Below are 16,358 nucleotides of genomic sequence, written 5' to 3'. Positions count from 1 at the left end.
GTTACACTATTAGAATGTTATGCTGTTATACTACTACACTACTACACTGCTACAGTTACACTACTACACTGTTAGTTACACTACTACATTGTTAGAATGTTACGCTGTTATACTACTACACTGCTAGAATGTTACGCTGTTACACTACTACACTGTTACACTATTAGAATGTTATGCTGTTACGCTACTACACAATTACACTACTACCCTGTTACACTACTACACTGGTACACTGTTACGCTGTTACACTACTACACTGTTACACTACTACACTACTACCCTGTTACACTACTACACTGGTACACTGTTACGCTGTTACACTACTACACTACTACACTGGTACACTGTTACACTACTACACTACTACACTGGTACACTGTTACACTACTACACTGTTAGACTGTTATGCTGTTACACTACTACACTACTACACTGGTACACTGTTACACAACTACACTGTTACACTACAACACTGTTAGACTGTCACCCTGTAACCCTGTCACGGAGCAGATGAGCTGTGTTGTAAACATCTGTTCTGTGTTCAGATCACCTGTGAACATCATTATAAAATGCTGGAGTTTAAAAATGTGAAGCAGGATGCTGACAGTTTCACCATCTCTTACTTTTACCTGCACAGCTGTGTGTGTGTGTGTGTGTGGTGGTGTTGGGGTTCTGTGTTCTTTATGTATGTGGGGTTCCGTGTGTCTGCTGCTGTGAAAGCGCTCTGTCACAGGATGGACAGAACAGATGGAGCTGCTGGAGTCTCCCAAAAAACCTGACCTACTTTCAGCAAGAATGTTCTCTCATTTTCTCCACACGTGACATGAACGGCTTCACCTTCCAGTGTGTGTTGTGGGGATGGAGGGGGCTGTTATTTATGTGTGTGTGGATGAGTGTGTGAGTGACAGCTCTAACACTGAGGAAACGTCTGCTTCAGCTCAGGAAAGATTCTCTTCCTGTGTCTGTGATTATTGAGAGCACAGTACCACATAGTGATTTAATGTCAGAACTCAGGCATAGCATTATTACTAGCATTAATACAAAACAGAGAAAACTCACCAAGATACTGTTACACTTCTGTGTGTGTGTGTGTGTGTAGGGTGAGCAGCCCTATATATACATACATATATATATATATATATATATATATATATATATATATATATATATATATATATGTGTGTGTGTGTGTGTGTGTGTTTGTGTGTGAGTGTGTTACTTCATTTCCCGTTGAAAACACACTCACACATTCACAAATGATGGAGTAGAGTGTGTATTCCCGACCCAAGAAGTAAATCAATGTCATCTTCACAGGATGGCACCACATTTAAGAAAACAACAGATGAACGCTGTTAATCACACCATGAATAATTTCAAAACTTTGCTTATGACTACACACACATACATACACACACACATAAAAATTATTCAGCTGTGCAGATGGTCTTAATATTCATTACTAATAATACACACACACACACAAAAGCATCAATTCACATAAATTAATTACACTATGAAAGTTCTTAAGCATCAGATCCATGTACAGACATCTGACATTGTACAGAATTTAAACAGAATTGAGAAAATCTTAAACCTCATTTTCATCAGTAATGTAGCAGAAGATCCCTGTGTTCCTGATAGTGTGTTGCTATGTTCCTGTGTCCTTGTGTTCCTGTGTTCCTGCATCCCTGTGATAGTGTGTCCCTGTGTCAGTGTGTCCCTCTATTCCTGTGTCCCTGTGATAGTGTGTTCCTGCATCCCTGTGTTTCCGTGTCCCTCTGTCACTGAGTTCCTCTGTCCCGGTGTTCTTGTGTCCCTGTGATAGTATTTTCCTGCATCCCTGTGTTCTTATGATAGCTTGTCCCTATGTCACTGAGTCTCTGTGTCCCTTTTGTCACTGAGTCTCTGTGTCCCTTTTGTCCTTGTGTCACTGAGTCTCTGTGTCCCTTTTGTCCTTGTGTCACTGAGTCTCTGTGTCCCTTTTGTCCCTGAGTCTCTGTGTCCCTTTTGTCCTTGTGTCACTGAGTCTCTGTGTCCCTTTTGTCCTTGTGTCTCTGTGTCCCTTTTGTCACTGAGTCTCTGTGTCCCTTTTGTCCCTGAGTCTATGTGTCCCTTTTGTCCTTGTGTCACTGAGTCTCTGTGTCCCTTTTGTCCTTGTGTCACTGTGTCCCTTTTGTCCTTGTGTCTCTGTGTCCCTTTTGTCACTGAGTCTCTGTGTCCCTTTTGTCCCTGAGTCTATGTGTCCCTTTTGTCCTTGTGTCACTGGGTCTCTGTGTCCCTTTTGTCCTTGTGTCCCTGAGTCTCTGTGTCCCTTTTGTCCTTGTGTCACTGAGTCTCTGTGTCCATTTTGTCCTTGTGTCCCTGTGTCTCTGTGTCCATTTTGTCACTGAGTCTCTGTGTCCCTTTTGTCCTTGTGTCACTGAGTCTCTGTGTCCCTTTTGTCCTTGTGTCACTGAGTCTCTGTGTCCATTTTGTCCTTGTGTCCCTGAGTCTCTGTGTCCATTTTGTCCTTGTGTCCCTGTGTCTCTGTGTCCCTTTTGTCCTTGTGTCACTGAGTCTCTGTGTCCATTTTGTCCTTGTGTCTCTGTGTCCCTTTTGTCACTGAGTCTCTGTGTCCCTTTTGTCCCTGAGTCTATGTGTCCCTTTTGTCCTTGTGTCCCTGAGTCTATGTGTCCCTTTTGTCCCTGAGTCTCTGTGTCCCTTTTGTCCTTGTGTCACTGAGTCTCTGTGTCCCTTTTGTCCTTGTGTCACTGAGTCTCTGTGTCCCTTTTGTCCTTGTGTCACTGAGTCTCTGTGTCCCTTTTGTCCCTGAGTCTCTGTGTCCCTTTTGTCCTTGTGTCACTGAGTCTCTGTGTCCCTTTTGTCCTTGTGTCTCTGTGTCCCTTTTGTCACTGAGTCTCTGTGTCCCTTTTGTCCCTGAGTCTATGTGTCCCTTTTGTCCTTGTGTCACTGAGTCTCTGTGTCCCTTTTGTCCTTGTGTCACTGTGTCTCTGTGTCCCTTTTGTCCTTGTGTCACTGAGTCTCTGTGTCCCTTTTGTCCTTGTGTCACTGAGTCTCTGTGTCCCTTTTGTCCTTGTGTCACTGAGTCTATGTGTCCCTTTTGTCCTTGTGTCACTGAGTCTCTGTGTCCCTTTTGTCCTTGTGTCACTGAGTCTCTGTGTCCATTTTGTCCTTGTGTCCCTGAGTCTCTGTGTCCATTTTGTCCTTGTGTCCCTGTGTCTCTGTGTCCCTTTTGTCCTTGTGTCCCTGTGTCTCTGTGTCCCTTTTGTCCTTGTGTCACTGAGTCTCTGTGTCCCTTTTGTCCTTGTGTCACTGAGTCTATGTGTCCCTTTTGTCCTTGTGTCACTGAGTCTCTGTGTCCATTTTGTCCTTGTGTCACTGAGTCTCTGTGTCCATTTTGTCCTTGTGTCTCTGTGTCCCTTTTGTCACTGAGTCTCTGTGTCCCTTTTGTCCCTGAGTCTGTGTCCCTTTTGTCCTTGTGTCCCTGAGTCTCTGTGTCCCTTTTGTCCTTGTGTCACTGAGTCTCTGTGTCCATTTTGTCCTTGTGTCCCTGTGTCTCTGTGTCCCTTTTGTCACTGAGTCTCTGTGTCCCTTTTGTCCTTGTGTCACTGAGTCTCTGTGTCCCTTTTGTCCTTGTGTCACTGAGTCTCTGTGTCCCTTTTGTCCTTGTGTCCCTGAGTCTCTGTGTCCCTTTTGTCCTTGTGTCACTGAGTCTCTGTGTCCATTTTGTCCTTGTGTCCCTGTGTCTCTGTGTCCCTTTTGTCACTGAGTCTCTGTGTCCCTTTTGTCCTTGTGTCCCTGTGTCCCTTTTGTCCCTGAGTCTCTGTGTCCCTTTTGTCCCTTTTGTCACTGAGTCTCTGTGTCCCTTTGTCTCTGTGACCCTGTGTCGGTGAGGTTAGAGGTTTATACTCCATTATGCTGCACGTCTCAAATGAAAACACATTTCATTTAAACTTGTTGGAATTCGGAATGTTGTAGGATTTTGTTACAGAAGTGTGTGTGTGACATTCCTGCAAGCTGAGACAGTGTGTGTGTGTGTGTGTGTGTTTCTGCTTCTGCATGAGACAATGCTTCAGATCTCCCACCAAAGGATTTCATGTTTAGGATGGAGTGTGTGTCCCTTCGCATTTTTGACCATCTACGGCCTGGAAAACAATCTGTTCCAGTTTCACACACACACACACACACAGCATGTGTATGTGTATGTGTGATGAAGAACACTTGTGGCTCAGTTTTTAGATGAGATGCTTCGATTATTAAAGGATGACATCAGCACAGGTGTGTCACATGACCATCTAGTCAGTCAGTCTGTGTGTGTGTGTGTGTGTGTGTTCTGGCACAGGAACACTGTGTTTCCTCTCTGTTTCCCGAACTTCACTCGCCCACACGTCTGCTCACTTCAAACACTCTGACTAACACTAACACACTGTCCACTCCATCACTGCCACACAGCATGAGCACTAACCCTAAACCCTGAACCCTAACTCTGGAGCTCAGGTGTGTCCTATTTGCTTTGATAATCTGGAGATGTTTGTAGCACTTGTCTGGATTCCACCTGTGGAAAATTCACCTGCATGAACATGATGAACGACCATACACTACACCCACCAGTGTGTAGAACATCTACTTTATGTCTGACCACACCAGGCCGTGAAGTCCAGGGAACTCTCCATAGACGTCAGCAAAGAGACATAGGTGTGGGCAAGAGGATAACATCATATCTGAAGCTTTGACTGTTCCCAGGAGCTCCATCATAACTCAGAGACTTCCTAGAGCTGAAACCCTGTATCTGTGCTAAAAAGGCCTTGGTCAGGGAGGTGACCACAAACCAAATGTCCATTCTAACAGAGCTCTATGTGAGAGAGCTGAGAAAAAGCCACTCCTGAGTAAACAGCAGACACTGTTTGGTGAATATTTTGGGCTTCATCCAAACACTAGAGCTGGAGAAAGAAAGCAGGTTCTTCTCATTGACTGCCTAATAGAGTGAAGCCTGGTGGTGGAAGCATCCTGCAGTGGGCAGCAGGGACTGGGAGACTGGTCAGTATCAGGATGAATAAATCCAACGAAATACAGAGAAATCCTTCAACCTTGTTCTAAAGTGTCCATGACTTGATGAATGTTCACCTTTCAGCACAACAACAAACCAAAAAAAACCAGCCCAGACAACACTGCAGTGGCCTCAGTACAATTCCTCAGAATTTCCCAGAGAAGTCCAGTCAGAGACCAGATGTTGACCCCACAGAACATCTGTGGAGAGAGCTGCAGATGGCAGTTTACAGAAGCTCCACATCCAGTCTGAGTGAGGAACAGCATTGAGAACCTGCTCAGATCCAGCAGTGTAGAGACTTTCCCAAGGAGTTAGGGTTAGAGTTTATGGGTTAGGGGCGGGGTTAGGGTTAAAAACCCTTAAACCATAACCACAAACTCCTAAACCTTAAATCATAAACCCTAACACCTAACCCCAACCCTATACCCTACACACTAGCTCTACATATTTCACAGTATATAAAGTGCATCTCTCCACTGTGTCCACTCTGTTTCTCAGGAAACAATACTACAGTCTCCTTCCTCAAACATAACACACACACACACACACACACACGAAATGTTATAACTCTCATCATTCAAACACAGAATGAGTCACACTGGACTCACCCAACACACACTATCCAAGATAAATAACAGATGATCTCATCACTCACTCACTCACACACACACACACACACACACTCACACTCACACACACACACACAAATAATGAGGAAATGGATACATATTCATTAGTACACTGAAATCATGACCTGAGAGTGAGGAGTAGCAGACCATCTCTCGCTCCCTCTCTCTCCCTCTCTCTCCTGGGTGTAGACTCTGGTCTCCTGTCTCAGAGTGGTCATGAACCAGATTGTGGAGGTCTTCCTGGAATCAGTAAAGAGAAGTGAGGTCTCTGTACTGACTCTCATTCCAGCAGATTGATGCACCACTCATGTTGAGGTCAGAAGTCCTTGTATCACCAGGAGCTGCACAGAGGAACCTGCACAGATCCAGCCAATGATAATGAACTCAGGGCTCTGTGCAGGACACTCGAGTTCTTCTACTTCAACCACATGTCTTCATGGAGCTGCTTTGTGCACAGGGACTGCATCATGCTGGAGCAGGGTTTGGACTCCGAGTTCCAGTGTGACTTGAAGGTGGCATGAAGCCAATGGTGTAAGTTTGTTGTTTCTGAGATCTGTGCAATCATCTCCAGGACTTTTTTTTGGCTGTAGGTTTAGTTAATAACCTGGTATGAAGGTATGATGAGGAGTCACGCTGCATCCTGACTGAGGTGTGACACTGCCCGGAGTGTGTCATCAGAGAAGCTACATGGTCAACATGCATCTGAGCTTCTTCTGCTGAAGCCACCAATGACATGATGCAGAAGATCAGTGGTCTAAATGCTGTATTAATGCTTTCAGTATATTCTGTAACCTGTCCAGTCCAGTCCAGCATTAAAGTCCATGTTCAGAACTGAGCTGCACATCATCATCCAGTCCAATCTGAGCCACCACCATGCTGAATTCTTCTGGCAGTGGTCAGATTCACTTCTTTACACTGCTGAAGCTGGAGCTGATCATCATGGTTGGGTTAGTGGTTCGCTGTCAGTTGCGAAACGTTTCACAGACATGGATACAGACTGGAGAATCAGCTCTCAGTGCGAGGGTGAACATGGAGATCAAACTGACAGCTGATGATCTGACCAACTCAGAATATCAGAAAACACACACACACACAGTCTCTCTGAGACACTGACCAACCTGAGGAGGGTGAAGGCCAACACTCTTCCTCATCCACCTGCTCACAGAGGTGTCACTTTGACAGGAGAGACAGTAAGCCCCTCCCACTCAGACAGTTCTCATTTGTGATCTTTTCTGGTCTTTATTGTGTGCGTCCTAATGATCTCTTCTCATTTCTTTGTTTTTTATTCTTCCTTACATCAGCTATTCTTTCTTTAGTCCTTCTTTCTTCTCTTTCTTGTTTGTAAACTTACAAATCTATTTTTTAATCACTCCATACTTTTTCCACTGATTAAACCATTTTCTTTTTTAGTCTCCAGTTTTACTTCATGCTCTTTACTTATTAAAGTCCATTAGCTGAAGAGGTGTGAGGGAGTGGACAGAGCTCCGGTGGGTGGATTTAATGTGTGCTGCTGCACCGCCCCCTGGTGGCTAACACCACTGACTCATCCACTTACTGCTGTCTGTATTCAGAGTTTTTAGTTATCTTTTTTAGCACACAGCGCCCCCTGGTGGTCTGCCAATAAAACATCTAAACTGTTTGAGATTATTGCATTTTGTTCCTTTTGCTTGTGTGAGTACATTTGTGATGGAGAATCTGATTTTTTTTTTTTATATTACATTAAAGAGATGAGTGTGAAGAGTCTACAGGGTGACCTGATGCATCATTTCGTAGTCATGTAACCTTGACGTCATTAATGAGACACGCCCACAATGAGAGACCAATAAAGTGTGTGTTGTGTGATAAAGGAGTGGAGGCTCCACAGCAGCTGGTTTTCATTACAAGAGTTTAATGGTGTTAATTGGTCAAATGTCATAAAGAGCACATTAAAAGAGAGTGTGTGTGTGTGTGTGTGTGTGTATTGTAGAGAAGCTCCCACAGAAATACAAGCAGCACGACAGAAATCCTTCATATCACCGTTTCACATTAACACCACCATCACGGTCAGTCTGCCATATTTACATAGTGCAAATGACACGCAGTTTATACACGAGGACTAATCACACTGCGCTGCTACTATACACAATCCTGTGTGTGTGTGTGTGTAATTAACCTTTAATCTAATAAAGAGCTCACACCACAAAAAGGTAAGTGAGGACAACAATACAAAATCCTTCAGGAATTCTAACAGTTATTATAGAAAGAGGGAGAGAGGGGGATAGAGAGGGGGGATAAAAATATCTGTAGGAGAATATCCAAATTAGACAGAAATAGCAGAAAAGTAAAAGAAAAAGTAAAGAGTGAGTGGAGTGTCTTATAAGTCCACTTACACACACGCTTACACACACACGCACAGAGCAATGTCTCAGAATCTGTTTTTGTGTTGTTTATTTTGCTACATTACATGAAAGTCTGATTCTGGATCTCACACACACACACACACACACACACACACAGTGTGACTGTCCTCAGTGAGTTTACACATAAAAATCTAATAAATGAATGATTCCTTCACCTGGTCACGGCCATAAAGTCTGATTCACCACCATGAACTGGATTATTATTATTATTATAATAATTCCTGCTCCACATCTCTGGTCCATAAATGCATTTATAAATGTGTGTGGATCGTTTAAAGCGTCATTATTGAGTGTTTGAATCTTTTAAGGAGTTGTTTACCACACCAAGTTTATCACTAAAAGAGTCACAGACACAGAGATGAATCACTTAGGGAGTCATTTACAGTGAATCACTGAAACAAATCAGTTTGAATCTAACTGAATCACTCCAGGACTCATTTGACATTCATTCTGGAAATGATTCAGTTAGACTTAAAGAGTGATTTTTAAATCTAAGTGAGTCCTTTGCTAAGAGGCTAATGCTTACAGACTATTCTAACAGGCTAACACTCGTTAATGACACTGAAGAAAAGGTGTGTGAGGATTGTTTACTGTACAGCACTAGAGTTTATTACAGAAGTGAATAGACAGTCCTTGGTGGTGCAGCCTGACTTTCAGACCTGATGGTAGATTATTTTTTTCCTGATCTATATCCAATATAACACTTACTTTAAAGGGAGTAGAAAGGAACCAAAGGGAAAAAAAAGCCTAAAGCTAAGTGAAAGAGGAAAGTCGCTCTCACCTGAACACAGGTAACCTGTACAGATCAGTAATCATGCTAGCCATGTGCCGATCATCACACACACTACGTTACACTAATCAACAAGCACGGATGCTTCACGCTAATCAACAAGTTGAAATAAAACATGTTGCCATGGTTACATAGCAAGCTAGCTAACAGCGGGCTAATGATTCAGTAAGTTAAGCATGATGACTGTGGCTAATGCTGAATAAACGGAGTGATTCGTGATCACATATATCTAGCAGAACATGAAGAACTAGGTAGCTAGCTGCATTATTCAAAACGGCTAAAAAGTGCTAATATGGCAAGATACAGAGTGATTATTGTGATTTATCAGCACACGTCCAGGGACAGGAGAAAAACACAGGATTTAAAACCAACAACCAGAAAATGTCCATTTTGTTCCATCGTTATTTAAACACGATAAATAAGAAGCGCATCGTTTATTAGAAACAACCTTTACACGCTATTTACACGGATCGCTCGTTCGGTTTAGTCGCACACACGCAGGCGCACACACACACACGCACACACACGCACGCGCGCACACGTTCGGGCATGATGTGACGCACGCGGAGAAACAATGAGGATTTTAACCAATCAGAGTCGAGCTTTTATACACCACAATAATCTGTCATGACTAATTTTAAACTAACAATTATAACAATAAACACGTGTGTGTGTGTGTGTGTGTGTGTCGAGCTGGAGAGGGTTCAATAATGATGATAATAATAATAATAATAAAGACACTGTTGTTGATTCTGAGAATAAATAAAGGAGAAATAATCCCTTAATGCGTGAGCAGAAAGCAGTGTGTGTGTGTGTGTGTGTGTGTTTAGCTGTTCATCAATAATCATCATCATCATCATCATCAATACACACACGGAGTAAGGAGTGTAATTCATTCAAGTATGGACGGAGATGGAGCTTTGTGTGTGTGTGTGTGTGGTCCGTCCCCGTCAGTTTCCTGAGATTGTTGTGGTTGATATAGCAGGAAGTGTGTGTATATGTGTGTGTGTATGTGTGTCTCATTCAGAGTTTTTCTCAATCTGCTTATCCTCCACAGAAGACCCGAGCTCATCCTCTTCATCACTCACTCCTCTGATATCTTCTTCCTCCTCTTCCTCCTTCTCCGGCTCCTCCCCCTCCAGCTCCTCTTCCTCCTCCTCCTCCTCACCGTGTGTCTTCCCAGAGAGCTGCAGGTTCTCCAGCGTGGTGCTCACCCATGTCTCAATCATGCTGCTCAAAGGAGGAACCTCCACCAGGATAGGTTCGGGTGTGTACTCATCCTCCTCATCCTCGTCTTCGTCCTCGTCCTCCTCTTCGTCCTCGCCCAGCGCACCGGGGACCAGTGTGATGCTGCTGGCACTGGTGATGGACGAGTAGGAGGTGGTGGGACCCCTGCAGCTCCCATCCAGAGACCCCGTCTCTGTGCTCTGCTGAGAGGCTCGCTCCAGTCCGTCCTCTGTGCGCCCTTCCTCCTTACAGGACGAGGTGGACAAGGTGGTCTGGGACGCGGTCAGTGCGCCGTCTGTGCTTCCCTCTGTGTCTTTACTCACACTTGGTCTGTTAAACTCATTCTCCAGAGGTTCTAAAGCATCAGAGTTCTCCACCATTGTCCTCCAGTTGGTCTCTACATACACACACACACACACACTTATTAACATACACATGTACGCAAAGTAAGTGAAGTGAGTGTCACAATTAACCAATGATGTGTAGTGTAGACTACATGGTGTGTGTGTGTGTGTGTGTGTGTGTGTGTGTGTGTGTGTGTCAGGCGTACCGTACTCCTTCTCATTGACCTCAGAGATGGGTTCTGAGATGACACTGCAAAAGGAAATGGCCGAGGCAGCTGAAGGATTGCGCGAGTGACCCATATGATGTGGAACTTTCTTAACGTTCTTCAGAGCTTCCTCAGCCTGCTCCTGCTCCAGAGCACACACCATCTCCTTATACGCCCTGCGAGCCTCCTCCGTCAGAGACACCAGGCGGTTAAACAAAGCCTGATAACAAACATGCAAACACATGCAAAGAAGAAGGAAAAAATATTATTACTCAAAGAGGAAAGAGAAGAAGAAGGGATAAGGAGAAGAAGAAGAAGGAGAAGTAGAAGAAGAAGAAGGAGGAGGAGGAGGAGGAGGAGAAGAAGAAGGAGGAGGAGAAGGAGAAAAAGTAGAAGAAGAAGAAGAAGAAGAAGAAGAAGAAGAAGGAGGAGGAGAAGAAGGAGGAGGAGAAGAATACAAGAGAAAGAAAGATAAGAAGGGGTGTTCTTACTAAATGTGGAAAAGACTGCAACCAACAGTGGGTGGTGTGTACGTGTGTGTGTGTGTGTACGTGTGTGTGTGTGTGTGTGTGTGTGTACCTCTGCTCCAGAAAAGTTGAAGATCCCGACCACGCTGACGGGGACAAGTTTGTTAACGCAGCGGCCGAGGGCTTTACGCCCCAGAGCGAAAACAAATGGGATCTCCTGCTCACGGGCCATCGCAATCACGTTATACAGAGCCTCATCCAGACCACCTACACACACACACACACACACACACACACACACACACACAGTCCTAAGTGAACTCAGATGCACAAATGAAAGCAGTCTGCTGTCCACTACTGCTTTATAAATACACAAAGAGCCTCCTCACCCTTGGCCTGGATCTTCTCACAGTTAGGTGAGATGATCACACAGCGGATCTTGTTGAGCTTCATGTGCTTGGTGACCTCACGCAAACCCATGACCAGCCGGCGCTTAGCTTTAGCTTTAGTGGGCTCCTTCTGATACACTCGCTCCTGAAAACGCACTAGCTCCTGCAGCAGCAGAGTGACGCTCTCATCGATCTCCTTGTTCAGCACCTGGTTACAGTACCTACACACACACACACACACACCAATCAATAATTGGTGATCAACAGACCAAACAAGTGTGTATAAATGTGTGTGTGTATACTTACTCTCTGAACCTCCTGCTGTGAATCTTAGTGATGGTGGAGGAGGCCATGGGGCTGCCAATCCCTGAGCTGGCTGGAGAACCCTGTGACACTGGGGTGATACTGTATGGAGAATTCTGACTGGCTGGAGACAGTGAGGCATCACTGGGCATGCTCAGACCATTCTCTACACACACACATAATAAATATGACATTAACCTTCTCTACACTTCTGAATACTTTAATCTGAAACATAACATATTAATACAGGTTGTGTGTGTGTGTGTGTACACACCCTCTTGTGAGACTGTCTCCTGTGTGAGTGTGTCAGTGAAGTGAAGCTCATCATCCGGCTGCTCCTTCACACACAGCTTAGCCTTCACCTCACGCTCCTTCAGGATTACCTAAACACACACACACACACACACACACACACAGGATCTTAAGTCTACAGTCATAATATGATTTTATCACTTGTCTAATGAACAGGGAAGTGACCCCAGCAGTGGACCATCAGTCTCTACTTTAGTCTCTACTGTACTATACTGTACTGTACTATACTGTAGTGTACTGTACTATAATGGAGTGTACTGTACTATAATGGAGTGTACTGTACTATAATGGAGTGTACTGTACTATACTGTACTGTACTATAATGGAGTGTACTGTACTATACTGTACTGTACTATAATGGAGTGTACTGTACTATACTGTACTGTACTATAATGGAGTGTACTGTACTATACTGCAGTGTACTGTACTATACTGCAGTGTACTGTACTATACTGTACTGTACTATAATGGAGTGTACTGTACTATACTGTACTGTACTATAATGGAGTGTACTGTACTATACTGTACTGTACTATAATGGAGTGTACTGTACTATACTGTACTGTACTATAATGGAGTGTACTGTACTATACTGCAGTGTACTGTACTATACTGCAGTGTACTGTACTGTACTATACTGTACTGTACTATAATGGAGTGTACTGTACTATACTGTACTGTACTATAATGGAGTGTACTGTACTATACTGTACTGTACTATAATGGAGTGTACTGTACTATACTGTACTGTACTATAATGGAGTGTACTGTACTATACTGTACTGTACTATAATGGAGTGTACTGTACTATACTGTACTGTACTATAATGGAGTGTACTGTACTATACTGTACTGTACTATAATGGAGTGTACTGTACTATACTGTACTGTACTATAATGGTGTACTGTACTATACTGTACTGTACTATAATGGAGTGTACTGTACTATACTGTACTGTACTATAATGGAGTGTACTGTACTATAATGGAGTGTACTGTACTATACTGCAGTGTACTGTACTATACTGCAGTGTACTGTACTATAATGGAGTGTACTGTACTATACTGTACTATACTGGAGTGTACTATACTGTAGTGTACTGTACTATACTGTAGTGTACTGTACTATAATGGAGTGTACTATACTGTACTATACTGCAGTATACTGTACTATAATGGAGTGTACTGTACTATACTGTACTATACTGGAGTGTACTATACTGTAGTGTACTGTACTATACTGGAGTGTACTGTACTATACTGTACTATACTGTAGTGTACTGTACTATAATGGAGTGTACTATACTGTACTATACTGCAGTGTACTGTACTATAATGGAGTGTACTGTACTATACTGTACTATACTGGAGTGTACTATACTGTAGTGTACTGTACTATACTGGAGTGTACTATACTGTAGTGTACTGTACTATACTGTAGTGTACTATACTGTAGTGTACTGTACTATACTGTAGTGTACTGTACTGTACTATACTGTACTATACTGCAGTGTACTGTACTATAATGGAGTGTACTGTACTATACTGTACTATACTGGAGTGTACTATAGTGTAGTGTACTGTACTATACTGTACTGTACTATACTGCAGTGTACTGTACTATACTGTAGTGTACTGTACTATACTGGAGTGTACTATACTGGAGTGTACTATACTGTAGTGTACTATACTGCACTATAGTATACTGTAGTGTACTAAACTGTAGTGTACTATATTGTACTGTACTATACTGTAGTGTACTATACTGTACTATACTGCACTATACTATACTGTAGTGTACTATACTGCACTATACTATAATGTACTGTAGTGTACTATACTATACTGTAGTGCAGTGTATTATACTGTATTATAATGTAGTGTACTATACTGTAGTGTACTATACTATAGTGTACTATACTATACTGTATTATACTGTACTGTACTATACTATACTGTAGTGCACTATACTATACTATATTATACTGTACTGTACTATACTGTAGTGTACTATACTATACTATATTATACTGTACTGTACTATACTGTAGTGTACTATACTATACTGTATTATAATGTAGTATACTATACTATACTGTAGTGTATTGCACTGTAGTGCACTATACTGTATTATAATGTAGTGTACTATACTGTACTGTACTATACTGTATTATAATGTAGTATACTATACTATACTGTATTATACTGTACTATACTATACTGTATTATACTGTACTATACTATACTGTATTATACTGTACTGTACTATACTATACTGTAGTGTACTATACTATACTATATTATACTGTACTGTACTATACTATAGTGTAGTGTACTATACTGTATTATAATGTAGTATACTATACTATACTGTATTATACTGTACTATACTGTAGTGTATTGCACTGCAGTGCACTATACTGTATTATAATGTAGTGTACTATATTGTACTATACTATACTGTACTATATTGTACTGTGGTGTACTATACTGTATTATAATGTAGTGTACTATACTGTAGTGTACCTTCTTGAGGGCAGTAGGTCTCTTTACTTTGGGTACTTCTCTCTCTTTACCCCTCTTGATTTTAGGTGCTGTGGAGTCCAGCATGTTGTGGGGGGGAGTGTATGATTTCATCACATTCTTACTGACTGTATCCTTATTGTGGAACCCTGGAGTCGTACCCACTTAACACACACACACACACACACACACACACACACACATACACACACACACATTACAGCACTGTGTCTCTATTTGTATGCAAGGAGTATACATGTATAAATACATATATTGTGTTGTATGTGTGTGTGTGTGTGTGTACCTGTATATGAAAGGGGTTTGGTGTTGTTGAGTTGTCGTGCCTTCATGGCCTGTTGTTGTTTCTCCAGTGCAGCGAGCATGTCCCCCAGATCCAGCTGTACTGGAGTTCTGCTTTTCTTCCCTGCTGCTTTAGTTAGAGCCTCCTACACCACACACAATGATTTTAACAGAAACCTACAGTGTAAACACATGCTAAATACGGTAGTACATGCTGTATAGAGTAATAGCACTTTAGAGTGTGTGTGTGTGTGTGTGTGTACCTGCAGTTTCCTCTGTTCCATGCTGATCTCGCAGTATTCCTGTGCTGTAGCCAACGCTGCTGCCAGAGCTTTCTTCCTCTGACTCTTGGCTCGTTTGGGCACTGAGGTTGTTATGGGAATGGGAGTCTGAACAATGTGGATGGGGGAATTTTCTGGAAGATTATCCAACTACACACACACACACACAAACACACATGCAGAGACAGTTCAGGTCAATTTTATTAGAAACTCCTGTCATCTCCATATTCAGCGGATGGAACCTAAATCCATGAAACCCCTAATTCCCATAGCCTCAGATCCTCATGGTCATCATTAAAGGCATGATATAATGACTGTTATAAAACTGTTATAACTGATATATTAACCCCTGATGAACCCTATACACTCATTTACTGACCCCAATCACTAACTCTAAATTTAAACCATGACCCCTAAACAGTGTGTACCTGCCCATACACACACACATACACACACACACACACACACACACACACACATACACCTTGGTCATGTTCGAGATATAAATGTATAAGGACTCACCAGTGGTTTGGGCAGTTTGAGCTGTACTTGTTCAGGTTTGTTGCGCTGCACAGCACCCCCTGTGGCCAGGTCAGGGAACTCCTCCTCATCCTTCATGGAAGACAAATTAATACCACAGTCCATTTATAAACAACACTCACTGCACACCACACTAGGGTGCACCTGAGGATCTGTGTGTGTGCGTGTGTGTGTGTGTGTGTAGTACCTGGAAGTAGAGAGGTTCAGGGGTGTGTTCAGGCTGAGCTCCACCCTGCTGCAGTCTCCTCTGACCCCCAACAGCTCCACCAACACCACGGCCATTAAAGCCTATCTGAAACTCCTGAATCACAAATAAAGTGTTACAGAAAACAGTAATAACAGTAATAGCAATAATAATAAACAGTGAAAATGTGAAAACTGTAAAATGTGAAAACTATCCACAAAATGTGGAAAATTAGTATGATTACTTTTATTATTTGATATTCTATTAAACAAAATGATTACTATGAAACAAGCAGAAAGAAGAAAAAGTTGAAATATGCAAACAGTGATTTTGCAACCAAAGTCAAAAGTTAATAATACTGATAATACTTAGAATTGGTGCTTATCATACTTATAGTTTTTACGGTGACTTAAAAGT

At 42.5% G+C, this 16,358-nt stretch overlaps 2 protein-coding genes across 7 annotated transcripts in view; both read right to left on the bottom strand.

The window, feature by feature from the left end:
• Nucleotides 1-2,665: 2,665 nt before the first annotated feature.
• On the bottom strand, nucleotides 2,666-3,914 carry LOC131351577 (S-antigen protein-like). Its single transcript, XM_058386997.1, has 3 exons — nucleotides 3,767-3,914; nucleotides 3,314-3,492; nucleotides 2,666-3,229 (listed from the first exon to the last, which is right to left on the bottom strand). The coding sequence occupies exons 1-3, from the start codon at nucleotides 3,912-3,914 to the stop codon at nucleotides 2,666-2,668; spliced, it is 891 nt and encodes a 296-aa protein (XP_058242980.1).
• Nucleotides 3,915-7,544: 3,630 nt separating this feature from the next.
• secisbp2l (SECIS binding protein 2-like) overlaps nucleotides 7,545-16,358 on the bottom strand; it is a 64,028-nt gene continuing 55,214 nt past the window's right edge. For all 6 annotated transcript variants that reach the window (XM_058387798.1, XM_058387801.1, XM_058387800.1 and 3 more), the window contains exons 8-18: nucleotides 15,945-16,058; nucleotides 15,740-15,829; nucleotides 15,200-15,367; nucleotides 14,941-15,082; nucleotides 14,640-14,800; nucleotides 12,076-12,184; nucleotides 11,805-11,967; nucleotides 11,499-11,719; nucleotides 11,222-11,376; nucleotides 10,643-10,862; nucleotides 7,545-10,489 (exon numbers count right to left, since the gene is read on the bottom strand). In XM_058387798.1, coding sequence (XP_058243781.1) covers nucleotides 9,885-10,489; nucleotides 10,643-10,862; nucleotides 11,222-11,376; nucleotides 11,499-11,719; nucleotides 11,805-11,967; nucleotides 12,076-12,184; nucleotides 14,640-14,800; nucleotides 14,941-15,082; nucleotides 15,200-15,367; nucleotides 15,740-15,829; nucleotides 15,945-16,058 — 2,148 coding nt within the window. In that variant the 3' untranslated portion in view covers nucleotides 7,545-9,884. The remainder of the gene's footprint in view (nucleotides 10,490-10,642; nucleotides 10,863-11,221; nucleotides 11,377-11,498; nucleotides 11,720-11,804; nucleotides 11,968-12,075; nucleotides 12,185-14,639; nucleotides 14,801-14,940; nucleotides 15,083-15,199; nucleotides 15,368-15,739; nucleotides 15,830-15,944; nucleotides 16,059-16,358) is intronic.

The sequence above is a fragment of the Hemibagrus wyckioides genome, linkage group LG04 (assembly GCF_019097595.1).
Source record: "Hemibagrus wyckioides isolate EC202008001 linkage group LG04, SWU_Hwy_1.0, whole genome shotgun sequence".
Classification (NCBI taxonomy): domain Eukaryota; kingdom Metazoa; phylum Chordata; class Actinopteri; order Siluriformes; family Bagridae; genus Hemibagrus; species Hemibagrus wyckioides.
The sequence above is the reverse complement of the archived record's forward strand: the minus strand, read 5'-3'. Positions and strand labels throughout refer to the sequence as shown.